Here is a 27666-nt window from a genome sequence, read left to right as displayed (position 1 = left end):
TATCCTCTAACAACAAGTTCATGACTCCACGAACGTAATATATCTAATCAAGGAGTCATATATCACGATACTCAAAAAGGAACAATAGAAATGGAAATGGACTTTTCAGACTATAGTCGATCTCCTTCGAATATTGAAAGTCATTATATTAGCTCTGCAGTAATGAATGCGTAACCGAGCTCCTTGAGAGTTGCCATGCTGGTTGCTATTTCAAGCAACTTCTCACCAACCTCGCCCTCAAGCGACAGAGCCTTTTGCTCAAGGAATTTGCAGACCGGCCGAACATTATTTCTAATGTCCGTGAATTCAAGGACCTTGAACCCGGTCTCGCGCAGAAGATCTTGGAGATCCTCACCAGAGGGCATGGGGGGAACCTGGAAGAGCTCGTGGAATCGCGAAAGCGCTTCGGGGTTGGGACAGTGGGAGTCTAAAAACAGGTCTGCGATGGCCAGTCGGCTGCCGGGGCGAAGAACTCTCGCGATGTTCAGAAGGGCAGTGCGTCTGTCATCCATGTGCACCAGCGACTCAATCGCGTAGGCGCCGTCGAAGGAGGAGTCAGCAAATGGTAGATCCATGGCGTTGGCAAACTGGTAGTCCACCTGGCCCGCCTTGATGTTGCGTGCGTACTGTGCTTGAGCAACCTCAATCTGGTGGTTGCTGACGGTGATCCCGGTAACATGCACATCATGTGTCGTGGCGATTTGGACGGCCGATTTCCCAGTGCCACAGCCTACATCAAGTATGTGCTGACCATTTGAGGAGGAGAGTCGCTCGCCAACCTCACGAGTCATCCGCTCCGTGGCAACCTCCATTGTATCCTGGCTTCCGGGGTCTTCCCAATAACCGACATGGATAAAGCCTGCCATTACATCGGTGAGAAGGCTGGTATATTCATCGTACATGGCGCCGACGTCGGTAGGGGTTGGTTGAAGAGTCATTTTGAATGAGATTTGAGGAAACACCGTAGACAAGAGATTGGAATGAATATGCCGGGGAAAGAAATCACACCATGGGTGGTTTTCTACTTTTATAGTCTGCATGTCAGACGGACCTCCCACGCAGTATTATTCAGTTCTGTGTCATGAGAAACAAAAGCCGATGCACTTTTGTCTCTACCCACTTGGCTGCATATGCATAGCCTCGCCCCCACCAGGGTAACTTACTAGATCATACTACTATTACGAGGAAGTGTAGAAATCAACGGGGGCCAACATTCTCGCCATAGACCCACCTTCCAGCCCGGAATCTGCTCTCTCGGGTGCAAACGGGAGACATCTTGAGGAGGCCAAATATAGTTGCTGAATGACAGACAAGCAGACAATGACATGCTTAACTTGCGAAGATCAAGACCGCAGGAAGCAAGACTTCAATTTATTGCAACCAAACACAATAAGTCAAAAATTATCCATTAAATCGCGTCCTACTCGAGTATGGAAGCTTTTTAGAAACGAAAGACCTATCTTGACCTCGAAGTCCCAGGTGTCTATCCCGCATAAAAGGAGCACATATAATGAGTACATGCTTCTCACCACGCTTTGATCAAGACGATTTGGGTGCGCGACGTTCCCAGCCGATTCGTGTTGGCTTGAGGGGACCGGAGAACAGGGACGTGTAATCGGTACCAGGCACACCTTTGTTCCCGTCTAGGTTATGAAATCGCAAATGGCGCACCAGAGTCGCCACAATGACCGTCAGGTTGAGGTATGCGAATTTCTCTCCGATGCAACGATGACGCCCAGCCCCGAAGGGGAGATATGGACTGGAGGTCCCCTTGGACATGGCGCCGTATCCATAGTCAACGATATCCTCCTTGCTTTCATCGGGGGCCTGTGTCTCCCATCGATGAGGGTCCCACGCCATGGCGTTGGGGAAATATTCGTCACTGAGGGCTGTTACTCCTGGGGCAGCAAGTAAGACATGGGACGTGGGAATGATGTAAGGCGTGCCGGGAACTGGAAGCGGATTCTTGACTTTGCGCAGGAGCGAATGGATCGACCCATGGAGACGGAGGGTCTCTCGGATGACATTCTGATGCAGGGGGAGTTTGTCAATGTCTTTAAACTGAAGAGGGGCCAGAGTACCATTGGGACTCGTGCACTCGATGTTGGCGACCTGCTCTTGATAGAGCTCTTCGACGACAGCAGGCTGCGAGGCGAGGCGCAGCATAATCCAGGAGCCAATCGAGGACGACGAGTGCTGGCCAGCCATCAGCAGTGTGATCATGATATGAGCAATCTCTTTATCAGGCAACGGTTGCCCGTTCTTGTAGGTACACTGCATGAGGTTTCCAATCATATCCGGCTTGCTGGAGGCATTGTCGCCAGCCTTTCTCCGCTTGTTGATGATGTCGATATAGATTGCACGCATCCGCGCATGCGCAGCATCTCGCTTCTTATTATGCGGTAGCGGAGCCCAGGGCAACATAAAATTGATCGGAGTGAAGCCTTTGTCCAGATCATGGTAGAGGACCGCAAATTCCGTTGTGAGCTTTGACCGCACCTCTTCTCCCTGGAGGGTGCTTCCTGCGGTAAAGATAGTAATCTCTGCCATCGCTGATGCGATATCCACTGTCCCCGATGTGCCATGGAAATTGGGCGACATGGCCAGATAGTCCTCAACCTCCTTCTCGATCAACGGTACATAAGCCTCGAGCGCCGCCTGGGAGAGACCGAATTTGATGAATTTTTTTTGCTCGATGAGCTTTGAATTCGGGCAATCATAGACGACATCTGACCCGAAGACCGGAGTTGTTAAGGGGCTGTATACCTCCTCTGCATTGACGTCTTTCAGCTTGCCATTGAGGATGAATTCGTTGCCCTGTGTTCCGAGATAGACTGTGGTTGGGCGGCCCAGGAGAATGAACGTAAAGATATCACCGTACTGGATCGAGGTAACCGATCAATCAGCGTCTGTCGCCTGGCAGAGACATCATAGAGCACTACTACTCACCTTCTCGCGGCAGGAAAAGAAAAAGTTATAAGGATCCATGCCATAGTGGATTGTGCTGCCAATAAAAGGAACCCAGTGAAAGACCAATGGCGGCCTAGTTTTATTCAGCATGCGAAACAGGAATTGGTAGATAACATTCAGTGCGATGGTGGCCGCAAAGGCCAGCAAGGCGTATGCCACAATCCAAAGGGTGGACATGGCGAGTCGAGTCGCAAAGGAGAATGTCCCAGTCGTAGTACCAGGAGAGAAGACAACAGCGCAAAGAAAGGGAGAAGTTAGAGCAACGAAGAAAGAGATCACATGATTGGTACTATAACTACCTATGTAGGGACTTGTAACTAGTAGTAGGTGGCTATCTTGGCGGTGTTTTCATTCGAAACAGTACTTTTGCCCTGGCCCACAGAGGACCCCTACTAGTACTACGACCGGACATGACCAGACCGTATCGTATGATGCCGTATGGCAGCCCCCAACATCCCCCTGCATGCGCCGAGAAAAAATTTGTCATAGAATCAGTGGCTAAAGAGTTCGCGGGGACAGGAATCGCAGTCGTGGCTGCAGTGGCTGCAGCGGCGCTGGTCCTTTCAATCCATGGATATTATACGGAGTACAGGAATTCGACAGGAGGTATCTGGAGGTTACCCGATGTGAAACCGTCTGAAGCTCGGTAAACCACAGTCGATGACTACATTCAGTGTATATCTACTTTGAATTGCCAAGTCATAACAGAGTAGATTGCGACCCGTGAAATACGCTCAGTTAAATCCCTCAATCGACATGAGGTTCTCCTTCAGTCAATCCATGAGCCAACTCGTGGAGAGTTCGCGAATAATCATCCAGCAGCCTCTCTGCCGCCTCGGGCGAATATAGCGTATCGTCAAAGGACATTCGAACAAAGAAGCCGTCCATTGGTAGCAACGTGCACTCCATGAGGAGGCCATACCAGTGGAAATGCCGCATCTCCCGAGCTTCAACTCGTGGGCCCGAAAGGATCGGTCCAGGAAAGGGGGACGTTGAATCCAAATTCAGCCCTTCCGGAATCGGCTGAATCACAAGCAACGTCCGCATGGTGTCACAGGCCACCCGGACCTGTTCGTCGATCGCGCGGATGCGGTCCATCCCATCATGCTCGAAGGGAATCATGGCGGTCGCATCAGCCTGGACACGGGCGAGAAAGTGGGCTGGTTTCTCCTGTTGCGCAGCAGACATGCGGACCCGAATTGGCGCATGTGCCAGAGTCGGGGCAGCCAACTCGTCGACGCCGGGAAGATGGATGTTGCGCCCGGTCAAGATCGTGCCGAAGATCACGTCTGAGTTGGGGCTTTTGCGGTGCCGAGCCAATGTACATGCCCAGGCTGCGCGGGCCAGGGTTGCTTCTGTAAGTCCGTGCTGCTGTAAAGCTGTGACTGCACCGGCCTGGAATATCACCAGACGTTGTGTACCCGAGCTGGCGCAGGGTCGACCGGCGGGCTCAACGTCCAAAAGGGGAACATCGTTGGAACCCGTGGTCGGAGACAGATAGGATCTCCAGAATCGTTTGGAGGCATCAGACAGATCATTATGCGGCTGGTATATCTTCCCAACGAACGTTGCAAAGGTCAAGTTCACTGGGGGAAGCGGGATCGACTGATATACAGCATATATTGCGCCGAAAATCTGGCCCAGCGAAATGCCATCGAATACCGCATGATGCATCGTCAATATCAGGTGCGTGCCGTCCAACGTCAATGCCCATCGTGCGAGCGGCTTTCCCAGCGACGGTGGCTCCTGGTTATCAGCCTCCAAATATGCGGCAAGAGATGTCGGCCGCTGCCATGGGAGATCTTCTCGAATGACCACTTGAAGGAGCTTGCCTGAGGTCTCCACGAATCTAGTCCGCAGAATGGGGCACCGTTGAAACACCCGGGCACATGCGCTCATATATCGCGAGAGGTCCAGATCGCGGGCAAGTTGAATGACTTCCTGGCCCGTCTGTGTCCGCGTGCCGTATAGCGAATCACGTATCATCTCTTCCTGGTATGGAGTACATGGATAGACATCTTCGACTTGGTCGGAGGTCAGTTCACATTGCTTTGCCACCGAATCCACCAAGTCTTGAATCGGAAGATCGCCATCGATCACCAAATCGAAGGGCGCAATATGTTTCGCCTGGACAAGTGGCCGGAGAAGGTTCGCCTGATCCGCCAGGATCGGAGAGTTGAAGACATCCGTGACAGTGAGAGTCAATCGCAAATCCCTTGCCGCCAGATTCACAAGCCGCATTGCTGCCAGTGAATCTCCTCCCAGGGAAAGAAAGTTGTCATTCCGACGAATGCTCTCGCTTTTCCTTTCCAGAACCTGCGCCCAAAGCCGAACGAGGTTCTCCTCGGCTGGGTTTGCGCTCTCCTTAGGAGCGGCATCTGGATTGGGATCATCCAGCTTCTTCAGGAATTCATGGGAGCATTGGGAACAAAAATGGCGCAGTGACTTGCGATCGAGCTTGCCGGAAGTTGTCAAGGGCAGCGTCTGGACCGGGATGAAGAGACCCGGTATCATGTATGGTGGTAGAGCTTGTTCGATCTCAGCCTTGATCTGAGCAACCAATTCTTCGAACTGTTGCCGTGCATCGTGGGTCAAGTTTTGCACCTTTTGCAGATCTATCCCCTGGCCCCAAGTGATGAAAGCAGCCAATACCGGCGCAGTCGACCCCTTTGGATGTGCAAGTTCGACCGCCACAGCAACCTGGTCAGACAAAGCTCGATGCAAGCGATATTCAATCTCGCTTAGCTCAATCCGTTGGCCTCGGAGCTTGATCTGTGTGTCCTTGCGACCTTCAAACAACAAGGCCCCCGCAGGGCCATATCGGGCCAAGTCTCCTGTCTTATAGAATCTACTCCGCGAAGGTGTTGGTCCAAAAGACTCTAGCCACCTGGGAGGCTGCGACAGGAATACTGCATCGGTCCTCGTCGAGTCATTCAGATAACCCCTCGCAACCAGTGGCCCTTCGATGAGTAATTCCCCCACGGCGCCAATGGGCATCAGACGATCGTGGTCCTCTGGGTGGACGATCCAGGCACGAGCGCCGATCCCGTGGCCGATGTTGGATACCGAAATGTGCCGGGAGACCTCGGGTTGGATCATGCACCAAACTGTACACTCTGCAGGCCCATAGACATTCTTTAATCGCACGTGTCCAGCCCAAATATCAACACACTGCGGTGTGGCTGGCTCACCCCCTAGGGTGAGCTTCTCCAGGCCTGGAACCTCGGCGGGCGACAGTATACTCGCCACTGTCGAAGTCAGACATGCTTGATTGACATCCAAGCGATTGATGGCCCCGGCAATGTCGTGAGAACGCTCCCAGTCAGAGGGAATACATATACACGCGCCGTGCGTCAGGGCCGTGAAAATGTCACCGACACTGACATCGAATGTATAGGCTGCGTATTGCAGGACGCGCGATCCCGGCGAGATCTCCATGGCGTTGGCCTGGGCGTCTACGCTAGTAGACAGCGAAGCATGCTCAACAACGATGGCCTTCGGGGTGCCCGTGCTTCCTGATGTGCACACTACATAAGCAGCATTTCTGGGACTTGGATTCTGAAATGAGATTAGGGGCTCATGCTGTGCGTGATCTGGCTCAACAGAGAACGCTCTGCGGTCAATCACCATAGATGTACACTCAGGGACAGATCTCGATATGATACTGCGTGTCCGTGCAGAGCAAAGCACCAGTTGCGCGGCTGTTGTCTGAACCATCGCCTGGTGTCGGACAGCCGGGTGCTGGGGATCAACGTGCAAGAAGGCACCTCCTGCTTTGACGACGGCCAACATAGCCACAATCGCCCAGACCGACTTCTCGAAGCAGAGGACAACGATCGTCTCCGGCTGKACGCCGAACTCATCCTGCAATCGTCCAGATAACCGGGACGAGAGACGATCCAGCTCCCGGTACGTCAGTTCACCGTCCCACGCGGCAACTGCGTTGGCCTGCGGGCTCGCGTCAACCACGTCCTTGAACATTTCGTGCACGAGACGATCGGTCGCTTGAGGGTAGTGGGAGTTCCATTGCAGGATTTGCTGATGATCCCAGATGCTGAAGAGGGTGAGATCGCCGACTTTGACATGTGGCGTTAGGAAGATGGCATGGAGCGCAGTCTCCAAAGCTCGAGTGAGACGAAACGCGGAGCTTGCTAACATTCCTTCTGGATTCCAGATGACTCGGAGCCAGGGCTGCTCCGTCGATGGATGAAAGCACATTCCGATCCCCATCTATTGGAGGCCGTCATGGTCAGCTCTTTATCGGGGTGCCCAAGGCCTTACTTACCTCCGACCCGATCGGGGCCAGTGTCTGAAGAAAGGAGTATTCTTCCACCACTGCCATCACGGTGGTAGGTATCTGGTGCTTGTCTTCTCGCAGCTCATCAGGTGACAGATATCGATGCACGAATGGATCCTGCCACTGCCGAAGCACCCAGCTGATGGCTTGATGTTCGTCCAGCTCGAGATACTCCCATTGGGCAGTATGAGCGCTTTGATCAATGGCCTGCTTTGGGCAGTTGACTGTGCTCCAGCGTATAGATAATATACCCCAAACGGATCTCAGAGCCAAGGCCCAGGCTAGCTGGACAATATCGGATTCTGGAATTCCATATGCTTTTGCCAGTAGATGCAAATGGACAGGGAGAGCGATGGATGTGGAAAGCGTCGGCGGAATGGGATCGTTCAGCGAGGAAATGGAGGGAAATCCGTCCGAGTCTACTTGTGCATGACCTGTAGTAAGATACATTGTTGTCTGGTGGAAGTCAAGGCGGCGCTAAATATGTCTTCTTAGCATACGTTGGTCTTTCAGATAGAAAAACGAAGAGCAAGAAGAAAAGCCGACTTAGCCTCGTGAGAAGCAACAAGTACGACACAGAACCGGGGGCGAAGGGACTGGCCCACTTGGATGATACATAAAACTCCTCTATATATACAACGGTACTGACCGGTCCATGTAGCTGATCCAAGTTGGAAGTGGATCGAGCCTAGTCAGCACTAGGATCAGATGGGAGCAGGCTACATACGGCGGACTCTAGCTACAATGTGGACTTTTGAAGTTTTTTACTGTTCGCCGCATTTATTACCCACTGCCACTACTGTTACGGATATTGAATCTAGTAGGGATATCGAATCTACTACCTAAAGATATTATGGTTGCTTAGTCGGGCCACGCTAGATTCAAACTTTTGTCGTGCCACTATAGATCCTACAAATAATCGGGCAAGATACATGCGGAAGTTGAGCTCATATATTCATTCCCCTTTCCTTTCTCCCATTCCCCCGGTGAGAATGCAGGCCATTATCAGCACCGGCCCCGGGCAAGCGGCCCTTGTCCATGACCGACCACTTCCCTCTATACGGGATGGGTATCTGCTGATCAAAACGAAAGCTGTCGCATTGAATCCCACCGACTGGAAGCATATTGAGGTCACTCAAAAGCCTGGGATCCTGTTTGGCTGTGACTACGCGGGTATTGTCGAGAAAGTCGGGCCCGGCGTCCAGTCACGCTTCCAGGTTGGCTGTCGCGTCGCTGGGTTCGTGCACGGAGGCAACTCCCAAGAACCCCAGGATGGGGCGTTTGCCGAGTATATTGTGGCCAAAGCCGACATTCAGATTCACATTCCAGCGAACATGAGCTTCGAAGAGGCCGCAACCCTGGGAGTGGGCATCACGTCGGTGGGACAAGGGCTTTACCAGACCCTCTCACTCCCCTTCCCTTCCTCCATCCACGAAGGCGGGGAGAGAACAGCGAGCCCTGGGACGCAGCCAATTCTGGTTTATGGGGCATCAACCGCGTCAGGGATTTTGGGTATCCAATTTGCAAAGCTCTCGGGCCTCGCCCCCCTGGCTGTCTGCTCCCCCGACCACTTTGACTTGGCGGAGCGGCTGGGAGCCGTGGCGGTCTTCGACTACGCCGATGGGGAAGAAGCCGTTGAGGAGATTCAAGACTGCGTTCAGAGGATGGGCAAGCCCCTACTGAAAGCCTGGGATACGGTATCTATCCCATCGAGTGCACGGTTTTGCGGCGATGCACTGTCCCCGGGAAATGGGTGCCAGTACGCCTCACTGCTGCCCATCCAATGCCCCCGGCCAGACGTGACTAGCACCGCGACCATGGCGTATACTGTTTTTGGCGAAGACTGGGGCATGGGGGCCACCCACTTCCCGGCCAATGACGCGGACGCAGATTTCGGCCGTCGGTGGTGGGCCTTGGTGCAGGAACTCCTGAACCAGGGTCGTATCCAGACCCACCGAATCATCATTGGCGAAGGTGGCCTGGATGGGGTCCTCGGCGGATTACAGCAGCTGCGAGACTCGCAAGTGCGTGGGGGTAAACTAGTGTTCCGTGTGTAGACCCCAGGACGGGGACAAAGAGAATAAAAACGCAAACATGATGATCATTTAATTGAAATGCTTGGGATGGCCTCTATACTGCCCCAGTAGAATAGACCGGTTTGCCTTCCTAGCTCTTGTCAACTACATTTTCAACGCCCTTCATATCCTTCGCTCGTTGGTTAGCCAGCCACTCAGATACCACACCCCGAAAGTCCTGCGGCCGATAGAGACCACAGATTTCCGCTATCGGATTTGGCTTTCGGTGGGAATTGATTTCCAAATCGCGATAGAGCATATCTACATACTGTCGATGAAATTAGCGCTGGGTTTGGACGAAGAACGGCGATGGGACTTACCGGCAGAAAGTCAAACAACGCAAAAGGCACTTTGCGTCCACAAAGATATCGACGACGAATCCAGGCGTTCGTTCGAGCGATCTCACGCTCACGCTGTGGTGCTTCCGGCACCTCTAATGCGCCCGTCAAATAGGCCGTCGCCCATAGGGACTGAGCCTCGTAGACAATCGGTGCACCGGCCGTGCGAAGGAATCCCACAAAGGCGATAGACCGTTCATGGGACGAGACCTCCCTACTAGGTGCGATAAAGCGGTAGAGATGATGATCATCCTCGCACCGCAGTGGAGGCGGAGGAACTGGATTCATTTGGAGGATTGGCAGCTCCTCTGTGATCTCCCGATCCGCTGTGCCCTGAAGATCCATCCATCTCTGTTGGGACTCAGGATCAAACGACGCGGTGGATGGCAGCCCGACGGCCAGCTGATCCTCCGGCGCGAAGAATGAATGTCGAGCATGCCACCCAGTGGCGCACACGACCAAATCCGCAGACGACAACTCCCGGCCGCTGCTCAGGATGACGCGCTTGTCCCTCCCAAGGCCGGTGATGGCTTCTCTGTGGATCTTCACTCGCTGCCCGGAATGGATTTCATCCCACAACTCTGGGTGCGTCATGACCCCCAGCGTCGCGGGGCTCCAGAAGAGACTGTCGAGTCCCAGGAGAGGCTTGAGACGTTGCCCATTGGGGCTCGCGTCATATCCCCAAGGGCGTTGGAGCAGATAGGCCATGACGCGCCAAAACATGATGACAATGAATTGTGCCCACCGCCCGGAACGATGGTGGACCACTCGTCGCCACCAAGAAAGTTCCCCGGGGGGTCCAAATGGATGCGGCGAGAAGAGAGGCAAAATGCGACTATTATTGAGACGGAAGCTTGGCTGGCCCAGGATTGAGAGCGGCGTCATCATCGAGGGCCCTCCACCTTCCTCTCGGATCACCCAGTCGACCGTCTTGCCAGCGCGCAGCAACAGATACACCGCGTCAAAAGCGGACTTGGAACCTCCGTAGACCACAACATGGCGAACAGACGGGTCTGAAATCCGACCAACGGTCCGCGGATGACCCAGGGCCTTGCTATGCAGCACCTCGCCCTCGAATTCTTCCCGGCCCGGCAGCGACGGGATAAGCGGTTCCGATGTCAACCCCGTCGTAATGATAATCTTCTTGGTTTGGAGTTGTTCTTGCGAGCCAGCCGCCGTGAGTGTCCAGTGGAGACTGTTGTCATCCGCAAGCGGCTCGCGCCGTACGTTTTCGATCCAGGTATTAAGTCGGATCCGTTCGATGAGGTTGTATTTCGTTGCATACTCCACCAGGTAGGCATGGACCGCCGCACTCGGGATTCTTCCATCAGGTAGGACGCTGTTACCACTCATGGGAAGATCCGAGAACTCAAACAGACCATGATGTGCCTCAGCTACAAGATGTGGATAGAGCCGTTCTTTGCTCCAGGTGCCGCCGATGCTGGAATCACCATCGACAATGAGGACCTGCGCATCAGGGCATGCTTGAAGATAAGTTTTGGCGGCTACGAGCCCGCACCACCCTGCAATAATGGAAGCAGATCAGTGAGAGCTTGGGGAAGTGGCTTTCCTTGGAGGTCCCTACCGGCACCGATGACTATCACGTCGTACATAGTCGCGAGAAGAGAAAAAGTAAAAGACGACCTACGCGAGAATGACAAGTCGACACATTCTTCTCTTTCATTTCCCCCGAAAGCTCACAACCTGGAAATAACGTACCTGGTGGATCCGTTCATATTTCCACAGGGAAGGGATTTCTTTGAGTAAGCCTGTCCTGTTCTATCTACTACTATGACTGTGGAATATGATGCAGCTTACTGCGTGTACAGTACCTATTCGGGATAGCACTGCTTCCGTGCTATTTAGATGCAACCAGACGCCGGGCTAGGAATGATACTTCGTACACATTTCCCAACCGAGACGCTGTCCACGAGACGCTGTCCGCGAGACGCTGTCCACTTCAGACATCAGCCGTCTCCATTATCTTGCCCCTAACATGCTTCGTCCAATCACCATCATCTTCGTCAGCCTCGCCATCGCCGCTGTGGTGGGAGTTTGGGGTGTCTTTGCTTGGAATGGGGGATTTGAAGAGCTGGATGTCGTCGTTAACAGGCATCCTTCTACCCGTATTCCCGGATTCGGTCATTTTCCACGTCTGGATCGGGGACTCATGTCCATGGCGTCCTTCAATCTCCCGGTCGTTGGCCGCGAGTCTCTCTTCTCTGGGGGGCGCCACTTCATGGCGCAGTTTTTGGCCAACGTGTTTGCTATCCCCATCGTCCTGCTTACGGAGGATTTTCGAGCGGCGCCAAGGAGCTTGGCACGATAGTAGGTTTACTAATTTGCCCTCTCATGCTTGCTTGGCATGACATGACGTTGCATTTAAAATTCAAACCTCGGACTAAGGGGCTAACGCATGTCTAGCTCGACTTCGTGGGGACTGTTCTCCCAATTGGCCACCTCGGCGGTTATGTGTCCACTCTATGGGGTCTGTTTCGCGCGACAATCCGACCCTGGACGAATCGCGGCTCTTCCCGGCCACTCCACTTGGGTAGTCTTGATCAGCGTGCTGATCGGCTATGGGGCTCCGGCCGTGCTGACATTCGACCCCTTCCAGTGGGGCCTCGAGCCTCAGATCTGGGGGGTTCTGGCCTTTACTCTTTACCCACTGTACGTGTGTCTGACAGCGTCTCTGCTCAAGACCATAAGCAGCAAGAGGGGGAGATCCTCCCGCCACATGCGGATGGACCCGAAATCGAACCTCCAATATGTCGTGGCCGGGATGGTTGGGGTTGTTGGCCACCTGTCTTACATCGGTATCAACCTTGGCGAGCACACCGGAACGGCTGCCGCACGGCCGGAACGGGTCGCGCAACTTGTGTTGAAGTTTTTGCAGATCGATTATGTGCTTACCTTTGCGGCCATGTTGACTCTTGCCTGGCACGAACTGACGCATTGTCGGATCCTGTTGCATTCCTGGCGGGTGGCCGGTTACTTGATGCTTGGGTGGCTTTTCATCGGGCCAGGCGCAACCCTCGCAGCTGCGTGGGCCTTGCGTGAGCGGTGGATCCGCCAGGTGACTCAGGGGAAGCGAAAACATTGATTCTGTGTAAGGAGGGCCGGTATGAGGCTGTAAGGTATGGTATAGCCCCATAGGGGCTTGTACGGACTAGTACTGCAGGGATGGGGATCCGGGTTCCGCCGACGTTCGAAGCGCTAGTGTACGGAGTATGAATATTTGCGCGTGAGAATGAAAACTTGTGAGCTAGTTGCATTCTATGGCTTACTAGAGAGAATGTCCCCGTAGCGAGTTGCGTTCTACTGCTCAGGCGTTCTATAACACGGGTCCGACAGCAACGCTGACAGAAGGTGCACAATGGAGTAAACTTAAGATATGATTTGCAAATAGCTACATTGGCCTTTGTGGGCTCGCAGACGAAGGTCGAATTTCCAAGGGCGAACTTCCTCGCTGTATGAGGAACTCTTCCATCTCGCCCCATAGCCGTTGTTGCAGGGTCTGGCCTTGCGGACTTTGCGCAAACTTCGATAGTCTGTGTGGGTATGTCAGTTCAGTATTATTACTTCCTTTTCTTTTGGAGGTAACTTACCGAGTGGGCTTTCCATCACGTAAATAGGCCCCATGTATCTCGGGTCCTTGTGCTGTGGCAGCGAAGACATGCAACGCTCCTCCCTGTTGGGCCGAGCGAGCGGAGGTGAACTGAATCAGCCGGGTCATCATCCCATCTGGGAAGAAGTTCGAGGCACAGAACCCTGGAGTGGTGATGACCACCGTCGTGTCGTTCTCCGCCGCGGTCAATCTCCGGGACAATTCCTTCCCAAACAGCGCAAGAAGCAGCTTGGCGCGGGCGTATTGGTCGTCTGCACTGCCAAGCGTGTTCTTGTCTCGGAAGACGGACAATATAGGCAGAGTACGATTGTCCGTGGGTCCGGGCACATGAGGAAACGTTGTCCAAGCATGCGCCTCGGAGGTTACCAACACCAGACGTGGGCCCGGCGGGGTTGGCCCCTGGCAGACAGTACTAGTAGGAGGAGGTGGAGCCATTGTATGAAGCAGAGGAAGCAGCCTCAATGCGAGATATGCGGTACTGAGAAAATTCACCTGGAACAGTGGGCTGTATCCATCTTTGGTAATCCGGTCATCGTGAGCAAAAAACCCTGCATTGAGAAGTGCCAAATCCAGCCGGATCGAGTTGGCGCTCAGCTCGTCCACAAAACAGTCGACAGACGAAAGGCTTTCCAGGTCTAACTCAGCCGCCTGTACGGTAAGATGAGGCGTATTCCTTTCGAGCTCACTCTTAATCTGTTCGGCCTTGCTCATATTTCTCGCCCCAAGGATCAGAAGGCGTGGGCCCAGCTGCGCAAGCTGACGTGCTGCCTCGAGACCGACCCCGGACGTCGCTCCCGTCACCAGCACGGTTCGAGAAGCCAAGGAGAGATCAGGAGTCACAGGTGGCGGCTTTCCAGTAAACTTCTGCCGCAATGCATATGGGAGAGGGCCATCCGGGGTGAAGTCCAAGATCGCTGGGCTTGTCACCAACATCCTCAACGGTTCAGGAAGAAAGCCCGGCATTATGGCGACATGAGGGTCAGAGGTACTGGGTCAAATGGATGGTCGACTGCGGCGGCTTTCAATGTTCGAAACGGCTCTAAATACGACTATTATAGGCATTCGCTCCCAACCTAGTCCAGTAATAGCAAGTACATGTACTTTAGTCCAGCGCAGTTCTTAGCATGGAATACAAAATATCTCTCAAGATCCTTGTCAGGGCAGATCCACAAAGATTAACCAGCGAGGCAATCCCACACCACTGACACACTGGTGGCACGCTACCCGCTCGACTACATCATGTAACTTGGGGGCGTTATGTAGTAGTTACTTACTCGAACTAATAGTACTCGCATATGGAGTGGATAAGAGCCTCTTGATGGTTGTTAGGTCGTTGGATCTGTAGTCACGACACGCGGCCGCCAGCACTATAAAGCGAGACGCTTTGGATCTTCTGGACAAGGTCAGCGGGACATAAGCAACTCAAGCCCACGCCTTCTCTCAAACGAACGTTGCAGCTATGATTCCTCACAATGACCATCCTGAGCCCATTGCCATCATAGGAATGGGTAAGTCCGCCCATCTCGTGTGGTGCTGAGTGGTGTCTGACTACCGGATAGCATGTCGGCTACCGGGCGAAGTTACCTCACCGTCTAAGCTCTGGGACCTACTAGTTGAGGAGAGATCGGCTCAGTCTGATGTCCCATCGAACCGGTTTAATGTGGATTCCTGGTACCATCCCGATAAAACGCGACCTGGTAGTATATCCACACGAGGGGGATACTTTCTGAGTCAAGATGACTCTTACCGCCAGTTCGACCCGTTCTTTTTCGGAATCAACCCCAAGGAGGCTGCCAGTATGGATCCTCAGCAGCGGAAGTTGTTAGAGGTTGTGTATGAGAGCTTTGAAGCGGCTGGTGCTCGTCTGGAGGATGTCTCGGGCTCAAAAACTGCTTGTTATGTTGGAAACTTCACTTGGGATATCGGCCAAATGCAGGCGCGAGATATCAACCATGGTGCTCCGTATCATATGACAGTAAGCTATGTCCTCTGCCATGGCACATGGAAGCATATATGTCCATTCGGTTGCTAACCCGACTTCTAGGGTGGCGGATTGACAATCTTGAGCAATCGAGTCAACTATGTGTTCAACCTCAAAGGACCCAGTATGACGATCGATACGGCGTGCTCTAGCACCATGTATGCTCTGCACTTGGCCTGCCGCAGTTTGCAAGCTGGTGACTGCTCAGCCGCCGTTGTCGCCGGCACCAATTTGATTTTTGGAATCGAGCAGCAGATTGGCAGTGTGCGCTTGGGTGTGCTGTCTCCGACTTCAGCTTGTCACACTTTTGACGAGTCCGCAGACGGATATGCCCGTGCAGAGGCCGTTGGCTCTTTGTATCTGAAGACATTATCCCAGGCCATTGCAGATGGCGATCCAATTCGTGCTGTTATCCGAGGCACATCTATCAACGCGTGAGTGCTATTGTTGCTCGTTCGATCGAAGCCTCAAGCTAATTCTCCAATCCAGCAACGGAAAGAGTCCCGGAATCAGCCATCCCAGCGCGCAAGATCAAGAGATGGTCATCAGAAAGGCCTACGCTAGCGCGGGGTTGGACCTGGACCAAACCGGATACTTTGAGTGTCATGGCACTGGCACTCCAGTCGGAGATCCCCTGGAGGTGTCAGCCATTGGAAATGTTTTTGGGAGTGTGAGAACTGCCGAGAACCCGCTGCTGATGGGATCCGTGAAAACCAATCTTGGCCACGGAGAGGCAGCCAGTGCGATTTCCAGTCTAATCAAGACGGTTCTCTGCTTGGAGAAGGGGGAGATACCTGCGACCATTGGGATCAAGCGATTGAATCCGGCCCTGAACCTCCGTGACGGCCGGTTGAAGATTGTTCAGACACTGTCACCGTGGCCAACCGCACAGCAATACCGTCGAGCCAGTGTCAACTCCTTTGGCTACGGTGGTGCCAATGCGCATGCTGTCTTGGACGCAGTACAGTCGTACCTGGGAGATTTATACCAGAGCATCCCAACATCTCTTCCGGCTCCCGAGAAGTTTGCGTCGAAGAAATACCTTTTGCTGCCCTTCTCGGCCCACAGCGAATCAACTCTGGAAAGAAACATCGAATCCATTTCCCGCAGCTTCAAGGGTGGCTTTTCTCTCCGGGACCTCGCGCATACTCTGGGCTCCCGCCGCAGCAACCACTCTGTGCGAGCATTCACCCTTGTTCCTGGCGACGCGAACGGTCCCCAGCTCGTCGATTCACTCATGTCGTCCAAGCTCACGGTGGGCACTACCACGGGAACCTCTCCGAAGCTTGCCTTTGTCTTTACCGGCCAAGGCGCACAGTGGGCGCAGATGGGTCATGGGCTGGTACAGGAGTATGCCGTGGTACGGCAAACACTGCATGACCTGGGACGCACCATATCCAAGCTGCCCAACGCTCCTGAATGGGACCTCCTTGAGGCTCTCGCCCAGCCAAAGTCAAAGAGCCGAGTCAATGAGGCGGAGCTCTCGCAGCCTTTGACCACGGCGGTTCAGATCGCCATGGTTGATCTCTTGCATTCGTGGGGAGTGCATCCGACAGCCGTCGTCGGGCATTCCTCTGGTAGGTTTGCTGGCTATTACCTGTGGATCATAGACTAATTCAATAAAATAGGAGAAATCGCGGCCGCCTACGCCGCTGGGCTCATCTCCGCCGCAGAAGCCATAGTTATTGCCTACCAACGGGGTGCGGCAACTGTGAAGAGCGCTCAACACGGCGCCATGTTGGCTGTCGGACAAGGGCCGGAGGAAGTTCTTCAGGTAATCCAAGATATTCCTGGGATCGGGATTKCTTGTTATAATGCCCCAGATAGCGTCACCCTGAGTGGCACGGAGAAGGCGGTTGATGAGGCTCGCGGTCGGTTTGCCCGTGCTGGTGTCTTCAATCGGAAGCTGATAACCTCTGGCAACGCGTACCATTCTGAGTTGATGACTGAAGCTGGAAAGTACTATGAGACACTACTGAAGACTTGTCTTCTTCCTAACGACCCGCCTTCGACTGGCCATTCATCAGTGACTATGTTCTCCTCGGTGACCGAGCAAGAGCTCTCGACCGTTGAACTGGATTATTGGCGAAGAAACCTTGAATCGCCCGTGCGGTTTGACCAGGCGACTCAAAAACTTCTCAAGGAGCGGCCAGAGGTGAATGTGGTGGTCGAGATTGGTCCGCACTCGGCACTGGCTGCGCCGCTCAAAGCAATCCGCACGGGCTTGGGCTATAGCCCAGAGCGACTGGTTTATTTGTCTGCTCTTAAGCGCAACACCGACTCGGTTGAATCCATGCTCAAGCTCGCAGGGTCTCTGTTTCTGTCGGGATGCCCACTTGACCTTTGCACCATAAACGCGGACGAGACGATCTACCAGACCGAAACAGGTGCCGATAGGATTCAATATTCACATGGCTCTTTCATCAAGGATCTGCCCACATACCAATGGACGTATGATGAAGACCTTTTGTGGAATGAAAGCCGCCTCAGCACTGACATCCGTTTCCGTTCCTACCCTCACCACGACCTGCTGGGCAGTAGACTCCCTGGCACATCTAATGTCGCACCAGCATGGCGAAACCTCCTAAGTCTTGATCATATCCCATGGCTGCGGGACCACAGAGTCGGTGATGACATTGTATTTCCAGCCGCTGGGTATGTCTCCCTGGCTGTCGAGGCAGTCACTCAGATCCGTGGATCAACCGTCACGGCTGTTAACAACGCATACACTCTACGCGATGTGGACATAACATCTGCAATGGTCCTGAAAGAAGGACTCAGTACAGAACTAATGTTCGATCTTTGGACTGTTCCTGGCCAACCTGCCACCTATCAGTTTTCCGTCAGCACTTTCTCGCAAGGGACCTGGACTCAGCATGCCACTGGATCGGTCCTCATCGACAGTAAGAGCACTAATGGTGAGTTCTTTCTCTTTGACTAGGACTCATTACAGATGCTGACTTTAAACAGATCAATTGCTCTGGACTGATGAGAGGAATGTCGGCAGCCGCGGTGGAGTCAACAAGGACAGCTATGATCGCCGTTGGTACGCTGCCATGGACAAAGTCGGATTGGTCTATGGACCAGGTTTCAAGACGCTGTCCGATATCCGTGCTAGCCCTGATCATCATCAAGCGACTGCGGATGTTTCGCAGAGTGCAACCGACGGACTGATGGGTCAACAGTCGGAATATATGCTTCACCCAACAACCATCGACGCCTGTTTGCAGCTTTCGATTATCGCTGCGCATCATGGAAAACCTGAGAGACTTAACAAGGTTTATCTTCCGGTTGCAATTCGAAAGCTGACAATCTGGCCGCAAAACAACGGTGGAGTCCTTCCACTGGCAGCTTGTGGCCGCGGGCACCACCGAGGACTTCGATCGGTTCAGACATTCATTGACCTGTCATCGCCGAGTAACCGATCGATTCTCCAAGCCGAAATATTATTTTCAGCACTGGAGACAGCATCCGGCAATAACGCGACAAGTAAAAGCCCCCAGCCATACACTCGGCTGGTCTGGAAACCGGACTTTGATCGCATGACAAATGCCGAAGCCAATGCTTTGTTCCACGGGACCCAAGACGACATGTCGGCCTCCAGACACTTCTTCTCCGAGCTGGAAAAGGTTACCAGGCTAGCGATTCGGAGCAGTGCTGAGAGGCTCCCAAAGAACTTGCAAACAGATCACTTGCCTGGGCACATGCACAAGTTCCTTGCATGGCTGAGGACAGAGGGGCAGGCCCTCTCTTCTAGCGAGGGTCATGATGGCCTGACCGGCAAGGACCTCATGGAGGAAATCAACTCCATCGCTCGTGATGTCGCGCATACTGTTCCTGAGGCGGCCATGGTAGCTCAACTCAACTCGCGTATGCCGGAAATCGTGTCTGGAACTGTGGGCGCGTTAGATGTGATGGTCGAGGGTAATCTCATGTCGAAGATCTATGAAGATGGGTTTGGGCAGGTGGGTGCATATGCCAAATTGAGCAGCATTATGGAGCTGGTGGCGCACAAAGACCCCAGTCTGCGTATCCTCGAGCTGGGGGCTGGCACTGGTGGTGCGACAAAGCCCATGTTGCAAGCCCTGCAAGGAGACACTCCTCTGCCAAAATATGGGAAGTATGATTTCACCGATGTTTCGAAAGCCTTCTTGGGTGTTGCCCAGGACAAGTTCCAGGGCTATCTCAATCTAGACTTTGGCATCCTTGATATTGAAAAAGACCCTGCCGCCCAGGGCTTTGTGGAACGGTCATATGATATCGTCTTTGCCTCAAACGTGAGATTCCATGGGCGAACATTGGCCTGACAATTTCACTGATAGCTGTTCAGGTCATTCATGCAACACGCAACGTCACCTCGTCTCTTCGCCATTGCAGGAGGCTCCTGAAGCCAAATGGCAAGCTCATTATCATTGAGACCACAAAGCAACGACAAGTGACGGGTTACATGCTCGGAGCCCTCCCTGGATATTGGCTCGGTACGGACGATGGACGGCCATCCAGCCCATTCCTGTCGAAGGCCCTGTGGCACCAGAGACTACTAGATGCTGGCCTTTCGGGAGCAGACGTCGTGCTCGATGATTACCCTGAGCCGGCCGATTGCACTACTCTCATGGTCTCCCGCAACATCGGCGATGCGGTTGAGCACACAAGCATGGATAGCACTAACGGTGTAGATGGGGTCAATGGTTTCCATGATACCAGCGGACAGAATGGTCTCAGCGGGACCAGTGGCGTCAAGTCACCAGTGGTCACTTTGGTATGCGATATTTCGTTGATCTCGTTGCTCGGCTCTGTTGTTCGGTTAATAACTCCCCGTCTAGATCTACCGTAATACGCCTCAGTCCTTCCAGCAGGTTATTGAACAGAAATATGCTCGACTTGGCATATCAACTCGGTCAATGGCTCTCCTGGACGTTCCGACATCCCTGGAGCGTGACTCCCGCACAATTATGCTCGGTGAATTGGAGGGTCCATTGATGGCACGTATGACTCCTGGCKAGATGCATGCCATCCAACGGTACACTCAACTGGCCGCCACCGCCATCTGGGTAACTAACATCGATGTTCTCCGTGGCCAAGATGCGGCAAAATCCTTGGTCTTTGGCCTGGCGAAGTCTATCATGACTGAGCAACCCTCTTTCCATCTTTGCAGCGTGGATGTTGACATCTTTGATGGGAAGGCGGACTATGAACACAGCGCTAAGCTTATTGTAGAGACCGAAATGGCCTTTCACATTGATCCCAACGGCGATCTAGATACTGAGTTGGTCGAAAAGGACGGCTTGGTGTATATCAGTCGGTATGTGACCGATGATGTGGAGAATGCCAACTTCGAGCGGCAATTGGCTATTAAACCGACTATATCAAGCTTTCCGGAGAGCGATCTTTCCAATTACTCACTTGAATTTGAAAAGGTTGGGCGTTTGGATAGCTTCTATTTCAAGGAGCACCCCTTGAAGGCACCGGGTGAGCACGAAGTTCTCCTGGACATTGAGGCCGCTCCTCTTGATGAACTGGTATGATACCATTTCTCTATTTCCCTTTAACATCACACAAAGATCAATTCTGATGAAGTTTCAGTCAATACCCGCCCTCAAAGGGCAAACACCCTCCTCGTGCTTTGGCCTCGAAATGGTGGGAACTGTTCGTGCAGTCGGCCCCAAGACATCTAAGTTGAGGAAGGGAGATCGAGTGTGTTGCTTCTATCCTCATCACTTTGACACGGCCGTCATCGTGAATGAGCGTAATTGTGAATTGCTTTCAGTCTATGAGCGCTCTGAGGACCTCCTCAGCCAGATACACCCTGTTGTGATATCCCTGCATATTGTCAAGACATTGTTGCGATTACACACAGGGGATCGGGTCTTGATTGACTGTCGTCAGGAGTGTCTCGCCTATACTATCTCCCAAGTCGCTCTTTTGGCTGGCTCCGATGTCCAGGTGACCTTTAACTCTGAACCTGGCCGAGCTTTCCTCCAGAAACTCGGGGAAAATGCTCATCTGGTGGACCGTCGGGCTGGTTTTAACGAAACCTTAATTGGGACTTCATTTGATGCGATCCTTACCGACGCGAAAGGGGGCTATCAGCTGTTCAGTGATTCCCTCAACTATGGTGGTCGAATCGTTGTTCTGGCAAATGGTGCTCCTGGCGACATGGCGAGTGCGGCAGTATCATTCCTTAACAAGGGTACGACTGTTGGGATGTTTGATCCCATCGATGGTTTTGCAAACGCCCCCCTTCAACACTCCAGGTGAGCCAAGATAACAACTTGAGAGAGGTACTTGGAGCTAATAAATGAACTCAGCCTTCTTGCAAAGGCACTGGACCTTCTCCGTCGCAATTCTATCCGTCCGTTACCATCTACGCAGTATGACCTGTCGTGCTTCGCAGATGCTGTTGGCCATATCTCCCAGGAAGACTTTGTCGGGCGAGCTGTTCTTACCCGTACATCAAACACTGTTGTCCCCATACAAACAGTTACCCAGCCATTGGTGTTCAACTCCCAGGCCTCATATCTCCTGATAGGGTGCCTGGGAGGACTGGGAAGAAGTTTGACGTAAGTATTCTTCCTTGTTATTCTGAGATCCCCATTCCGACTGATGACCATCGATATTGCCGGACACTTAGCTAAGATCTCAATTAGTACATGGATGGTCTCTCGTGGTGCCCGTCATTTCGTTTTCCTCTCACGGAGCGGTGCCGACAAGCCGGAAGCAGCTGCTCTGGTGCAGGAACTTGGAGAGCTCGCGCGGACTCGATATCCAGACTTGACGGTACAAGTGGTTCGGGGTGACGTTTCATTAAGAGAAGATGTCAGTCGGGCCATTGCCTGTGCTAAGCACCCCATCAAAGGAGTGGTTCAGGCCGCCATGGTACTCAAAGTACGATATTCTATCCCATTCCAGTTTGCCCGGGCCGCAGCTAATGACATTTGTCTTTCCGAAAAGGATACGCTGTTTACAAAAATGTCCTTGGATCAATTCAACCAGGTTCTACATCCCAAGATGCTGGGTACGACACACTTGCATGAACTGCTTCAGGAGCATGACCTCGACTTCTTCGTGATGACCAGCTCTGTTCTTGGTGCGATTGGTGCTGCCATGCAGAGCAATTATTCGGCCGCCAATGCGTTCCTTGACCACATGGCACGCTACCGCCAGAGTATGGGGCTACAGGGTACATCTATCGCGTTGGGAATGATTCTTGACGTCGGCCATGTTGAAGAGCACCCCGATGTGGAGAGGGCTCTCAAGCGAAATGGCATGTATGGGATCAGTGTTGATGAGTATCTTCTGATGATGGAGTTCGCCTGTCGCCGTCGAGATCTTGGTAGCACCTCGAGTGCCCAAGGTCTGTTCAAGTATGATCCTTGCGCATCTGCTCATATTGTCACTGGGATGGATCCCACCCGTGTCTCTCGCGCAGGGGGCAAATCGCTTTGGCTGAAAGACAATCGGCTCCGCAATCTTGTTGCAGCGCTAGGAGGTGGCAGCGAAGGCGATGCCCTTAACGCTAAGCAGTCGGCGGGTGTAAGCACCCGCGAATTGCTTGAAGCTGCCCGTGCCGAAGGGGGCGAGGCAGCTGTCAAGTCCACAATCTTGGGGTTGATCCTGGCACGGTTCTCCAAATTGGTGCTATTGCCCGTTCAAAAAATCGACCCGGGCAAATCCCTAGCACATTACGGGATGGACAGCATGATTTCAGCAGAGCTGAAGAGCTGGGCGTGGAAGGAGTTTACCGTTGACTTGCCCTTCTTGGGCCTGTTGGATCAGGGCCTGACATTCGACAGATTGGCTGATCAAGTGGTTACCTTAGCTGATACAAGGTCCACCTGATTTGTGTTGCTTGAATTTGGGTTCTATGCTCCTTGGAAAGAATAAGCACTGTGTGGTATTGTGTGGTATGCTCAGTACTTTGACAGATGTCTTTCTTCTTCCACTCGCTCACCCTGCTCACCCTGGTTGGGAGCAGCATCGCCCAACTCACATACACTCACGCCGCGTTGAGCAAGAAGATGGATTTGATAAGGAAGGATCAAACGGTTGGGTTGGATGTTGTTGTTGCTAGACATAAGCAGAAATCATATGATCATTGAATCAACGATATAATGCATAAGATCCAGGATTATGGATGGACGGTCGTATATATAAATGGCTATTTGCTAACAATACTATATGAAGTGCTGGGCTTGCATGTTTTGCGAAGACTGCCAGGCTCCGGGATGATAAGAATCAAACGCCACTCCACAAGATCCATTCTCTTCTTCTTTGCTTTCTCTAGACTTGATTCCCTTGTTGAATGCACAGCATTCTGCCAACTTGCTTAACATTCGACAAAGAGGTCGCCTCACAGCTTGAGCTATGCAGAGCATAGATCTGGACCCATCTCAATGCGCTTCTGCTAATGTTCTGTTACTCGCGTAATAAGTTATACAGATTTGGATCATATTTTCTCCATCCTTCGCAACCCTCCTTCTGGAGTAATTGTTTAGACAGCCTTCCAGGTAGGATCCAGGTAGAGCCCTTCGGGGTGAAGGAGGGCGGAATGGTCATAACAGGAGATAATCTGAAAAGCCAGGGCTGACGAACTGCTAGACAGCCAGTGGACATTGCTCTTAGCTGTGATGATTCGGTCAGTGAACCTCTGTGTTTGGCTGTCATTGATAAATGGTCCACTGTTGAAGGTGCAGTAGCAAATTAATGTGTATTATATCCTAATGTACAGCTAACTACACTAAGGATATTATTAGAGTTGCATTTGATCTGAGTTTGGGTGAGTCCAACTAGGGTTGGAACCGAACCGCTGCGATTTTGTGTCCAAATCTTAGAAATTGGAACCAAACCTGATCTGTTCCAATTTGGTTTGAGTTTCACCGCAAAATCCACCACTAGGCCTAGATAGGCCTAGCTAGGCCCATACTAACTAACCATGGTTAGATTCAGTTTGATTTCAGGCGGTTTAAACTGTTATTATTTAGTAAAATTTAACTGTTCTGAAATTTTAAATAATCATTAACTACTATACTATCTACTATACTATCACTATATATAGAGTTGCATTTGGTGCGAGTTTGGGTGAGTTCAACCTTAGTTGGCACTGAACCGCTGCGGTTTTGGGTCTAAATTTTAGAACTCAGAACTAAATCAAACCTAATCTAGGTTGGTTGCCGTTTCACTGCAAAAAACTGCAGCTAGGCCTAGCTAGGTATAGCTAGGCCTATACTAACTAAACCATAGTTAGATTTAGTTTGATTTTGAGTTGGTTAAACCACAAATTTTAACTATTTTAACTCTTACCATTTCCCCCAGGGCCCCCTTTAGGGACCCCTCTAAGGCCCCCTAATAAGCATGCTTATATAAAATTATAATTTTTATATGAAATATATAGTAATTATGATTATTCTAATCTATATTAGAAATATCAATTCAATATCTATTGGGTTGAATGGGTGGTGGTTAAAAATTATTTAAAAGGTATAGTAGTTATTGGACCTTGGTACCCTTATATATATATCTCTGTACTACTTTTATACCAACCTATGACAGAGATGATTATTCCCTTATATCTCAACAACCACTAGGTATTTTTAAATGATATTTATATCACTAGATAGCCCTTGATTCAGGCTATCTAGCAATACTAATTTGTCTTGTCCTCGTGCGGCCTGATGGATTTTCAGCGTGGCGCTCAGATAGTCTGGACAAGGTGCACAATGCATCACAAGTGTTGCTTCAAGCAACAGGTCATACCTCGCCTTTGTAAGCAAACCCTTTCGAGACAGAGACGATCGAACATAGAACAGAATGGAAAGAATTAACCTCAATTAATCACGATCTTCATTTCGCAACGTAAATCTTCCTGTGAACTTGCTCTATCAAATAGTTGGAACCAAAAAGGCCGAAAAGTCCAGGTAGTTGGAGTCCTGACTTCAGTCAGTAGTGCTATGTAAGAGGCGCATATTTGGTAATTTGTACTCACCATTGCGCCAAAATCCAGGCCGTCAAGAAGTCCATTATCGATCACGTCTTGCGACACTTCTCGGGGAGTGTTGGCGGCCCTGTAGGACTGTAGTACATCGTAACACTCCTTCAGGCTGTCTTTTGCAGTGTTCAGCACAGCAGACAAAATGGGTTGGCCGCGTTCCATGGCGTATATCTGGGAAAGAATGCCAGCAAGAAAGATGTAGCGTTTCGTGGTAGGATGGCCCAACTTTACGATCTGCAGTAGTTGTTCGTTGATGTGTTTCAAAAGTCGAATGATGGGCGCTCGCTGGCCGCGCGCCAGTTCAGCGAGAGGATCAAGGACCAATGTGTGGTTGAGACCAATCGAAGCAGATGACGGACCGGAACCCGTTTCCTCCAGCTGAGACACAACCTCCAAGCCCAAGACTGAAATTACGTCCAGGCTCAAAGGTCCGCGAAATGACCCTGTGCTCATCACCATCAACTTGGACAGATCGTCAAGAGAGTCTGCAGGTAGCCGAAGTCGCTCGGCATAAGTGGCGATAATCATTGCAGACTCCTGACAAACCCTCCGGGAAAAATAGAAGCGGGGATCCTTTTGCGCTTGTAGCATGAAAGGCCGATGCAGAACCAGAATATACCGACGAATCTGCATATCAAGGAAAGCGTGATGCATGCCTAGGAATTGCGACCAATGCGACCGACAATAGCTTGCAAGAGTACGGCAAACTGTCTGAAGTTTCGTAGCTAGCTCAATGGCCGTTTCGTATGAGTGCTCTAATCGCTCGTTTTGGACCGCCCTGACAACTTCAAGTCGTAACGGCAGGGACTGACGCATGAGAATTTGTATCGACGATTCCGTATAGCTTGTCAACGGTTGTGGAGATGGAGACTGTTTGCTGGCTGAATCTAAATCAGCATCGCTGACATTAAGAGGCATATGATCGTCAAAGTCGTTTGAAGAAAGAAGCAAAGGGATGGAACAGTCCATGGAACCATGGATTACGAGCTCTAGGACTGTTGTCCAAAGCCTCCTTCGTATCTCGGCTTGAAAAGGAGACAGAGAAAACAGTTGTGGATCTCGGTGCAGGCCCATAGCCATAGCCACCCGAAGTAGACCACTTTCCGACAGCCACGGTGAACGGCCGACTAATGTTATCTGCCGCGAAACCAATAGAAGACAGAGAATTTGAATTCCATCAAGATTGTTGGTAGTTTTCTCTGACGGTCCAACCATCCAGTATTGAGCAGCTTGTATCCAAGTACGCCGCGCGCGCTGTAGAACTTTGTCGTCGTCGTTGCTGAAGACGCTTCCAATGGCCAACACCAAACCCAATTTGATTGCAAAGTTTGTAACTACAGGCTGCGGCTGGCTGAAGTATTGTTCGTATTCTGCCCAGAATGTCGGAATGTGAAAACAACGATAGATCAACTCGAAAGTCCGCATGTAGTGATTCACTAGTCGGTCACAGATGGAACGAGCCGGCATTGTACTCAGAAGTTGAGAAACGCGGTCATCCATCTGCGGTGCCTGCTCATTTTTCATCGTGAGTCGCAAGTTGCGTATCTCATTCACCGAATCGGCCAGCTCGGCCTTAGTATCCACGAAGGTCAATTCAACGTCCCTGTCTCCAAAATGGCTGACTCTGAACTATTGACACGTAAGCCAATGTTCAATCAGTCAAGGTGTTCATTAGAAAGGAGCTTCAACGATACCTTCTCAGCAGTGTGCAGCCAGTGGCTTGAAGGAAACAGTTTTACCTTCTTCTGGTTGTGACGAAGTCGAGGGATGACAGATGGAATTGTTAGAGACTTATCGCCCGTGACAGCTGAAGGCGCAGGACGAGCTTGGGAGAGCTCAGCAAGCCGCTGCTCGACGTGTTGGAGGCGATCAGACAATGCCAGCAGCGTGAGATGATTGTTGCTGCTGCTGCTGAGGCTGTGCTGCGGGGGATCGACTTCTGGTACAACCGAGTGCTCAAGCTGCTGTACACGTCGCTCTACTCTCCGAATTCGCTCCGATTCATTCGTTGTTCGTTGCCTCTTTGCAGGGTGATCGATGTTGTTGTTTGGGGCAATGCTGAGCGAGCGAGGAACTTGTTGTTGGACAGTATTGCCCTCGCTTCCACGGTCTTCCAGGGCGAGACTAGGTTGCTGCCGATCTCCTTGATATATGCACGTCACCGAGTTTCTGGAGACTTGACAGGCTGAACATGGCGATTTGAGATCGCAACGTACTTTTCGGCGGCGGCACGGGTCGCATGATTGCGCAGGTCGGCGGCTCCGACGAGCGGGTGAAGATGCTGACCGGGTACTGCCAAAGCGCTGGTCCTCAGCCATCTTGACGACAGTCCAAATTGCAGGTATTGAATGCGCGGTCAACGGACATCAATGATGTTGGAAAGGTCGGA

The 27666-nt window shown here is 52.0% G+C and overlaps 9 protein-coding genes across 9 annotated transcripts; 3 read left to right on the top strand and 6 right to left on the bottom strand.

The window, feature by feature from the left end:
- Positions 1–143: 143 nt before the first annotated feature.
- On the bottom strand, positions 144–938 carry Asppvi_003761 (SAM-dependent methyltransferase; the record flags this gene model as incomplete). Its single annotated transcript, XM_043299722.1, has 1 exon — positions 144–938. One exon carries the CDS (start codon positions 936–938, stop codon positions 144–146), a length of 795 nt encoding a protein of 264 aa, XP_043155657.1.
- A 601-nt stretch (positions 939–1539) lies between these two features.
- Positions 1540–3147, bottom strand: Asppvi_003760 (cytochrome P450; the record flags this gene model as incomplete). Its single annotated transcript, XM_043299721.1, has 2 exons — positions 1540–2880; positions 2950–3147. 2 exons carry the CDS (start codon positions 3145–3147, stop codon positions 1540–1542), a joined length of 1539 nt encoding a protein of 512 aa, XP_043155656.1.
- A 570-nt stretch (positions 3148–3717) lies between these two features.
- Asppvi_003759 (nonribosomal peptide synthase) lies at positions 3718–7717 on the bottom strand (the record flags this gene model as incomplete). Its single annotated transcript, XM_043299720.1, has 2 exons — positions 3718–7200; positions 7256–7717. 2 exons carry the CDS (start codon positions 7715–7717, stop codon positions 3718–3720), a joined length of 3945 nt encoding a protein of 1314 aa, XP_043155655.1.
- A 542-nt stretch (positions 7718–8259) lies between these two features.
- Positions 8260–9324, top strand: Asppvi_003758 (zinc-binding alcohol dehydrogenase family protein; the record flags this gene model as incomplete). Its single annotated transcript, XM_043299719.1, has 1 exon — positions 8260–9324. One exon carries the CDS (start codon positions 8260–8262, stop codon positions 9322–9324), a length of 1065 nt encoding a protein of 354 aa, XP_043155654.1.
- A 109-nt stretch (positions 9325–9433) lies between these two features.
- Positions 9434–11293, bottom strand: Asppvi_003757 (uncharacterized protein; the record flags this gene model as incomplete). The annotated part of the gene is made up of 3 exons (XM_043299718.1): positions 9434–9610; positions 9663–11203; positions 11266–11293. The coding sequence occupies 3 exons, from the start codon at positions 11291–11293 to the stop codon at positions 9434–9436; spliced, it is 1746 nt and encodes a 581-aa protein (XP_043155653.1).
- A 383-nt stretch (positions 11294–11676) lies between these two features.
- Positions 11677–12783, top strand: Asppvi_003756 (uncharacterized protein; the record flags this gene model as incomplete). Its single annotated transcript, XM_043299717.1, has 2 exons — positions 11677–12008; positions 12105–12783. The coding sequence occupies 2 exons, from the start codon at positions 11677–11679 to the stop codon at positions 12781–12783; spliced, it is 1011 nt and encodes a 336-aa protein (XP_043155652.1).
- A 306-nt stretch (positions 12784–13089) lies between these two features.
- Asppvi_003755 (uncharacterized protein) lies at positions 13090–14271 on the bottom strand (the record flags this gene model as incomplete). The annotated part of the gene is made up of 2 exons (XM_043299716.1): positions 13090–13231; positions 13289–14271. 2 exons carry the CDS (start codon positions 14269–14271, stop codon positions 13090–13092), a joined length of 1125 nt encoding a protein of 374 aa, XP_043155651.1.
- A 496-nt stretch (positions 14272–14767) lies between these two features.
- Asppvi_003754 (type I polyketide synthase) lies at positions 14768–23128 on the top strand (the record flags this gene model as incomplete). Its single annotated transcript, XM_043299715.1, has 11 exons — positions 14768–14816; positions 14868–15283; positions 15353–15723; positions 15779–16866; positions 16918–18207; positions 18260–19566; positions 19620–20048; positions 20113–20808; positions 20873–21543; positions 21598–21849; positions 21937–23128. 11 exons carry the CDS (start codon positions 14768–14770, stop codon positions 23126–23128), a joined length of 7761 nt encoding a protein of 2586 aa, XP_043155650.1.
- A 2039-nt stretch (positions 23129–25167) lies between these two features.
- On the bottom strand, positions 25168–27595 carry Asppvi_003753 (uncharacterized protein; the record flags this gene model as incomplete). Its single annotated transcript, XM_043299714.1, has 3 exons — positions 25168–25215; positions 25272–26906; positions 27017–27595. The coding sequence occupies 3 exons, from the start codon at positions 27593–27595 to the stop codon at positions 25168–25170; spliced, it is 2262 nt and encodes a 753-aa protein (XP_043155649.1).
- Between the last annotated feature and the right edge of the window lie 71 nt (positions 27596–27666).

The sequence above is a fragment of the Aspergillus pseudoviridinutans genome (genome assembly GCF_018340605.1).
Source record: "Aspergillus pseudoviridinutans IFM 55266 DNA, scaffold_2, whole genome shotgun sequence".
NCBI classification, from domain to species: Eukaryota; Fungi; Ascomycota; class Eurotiomycetes; order Eurotiales; family Aspergillaceae; genus Aspergillus; species Aspergillus pseudoviridinutans.
This window is presented reverse-complemented; position numbering and strand designations above follow the sequence as displayed.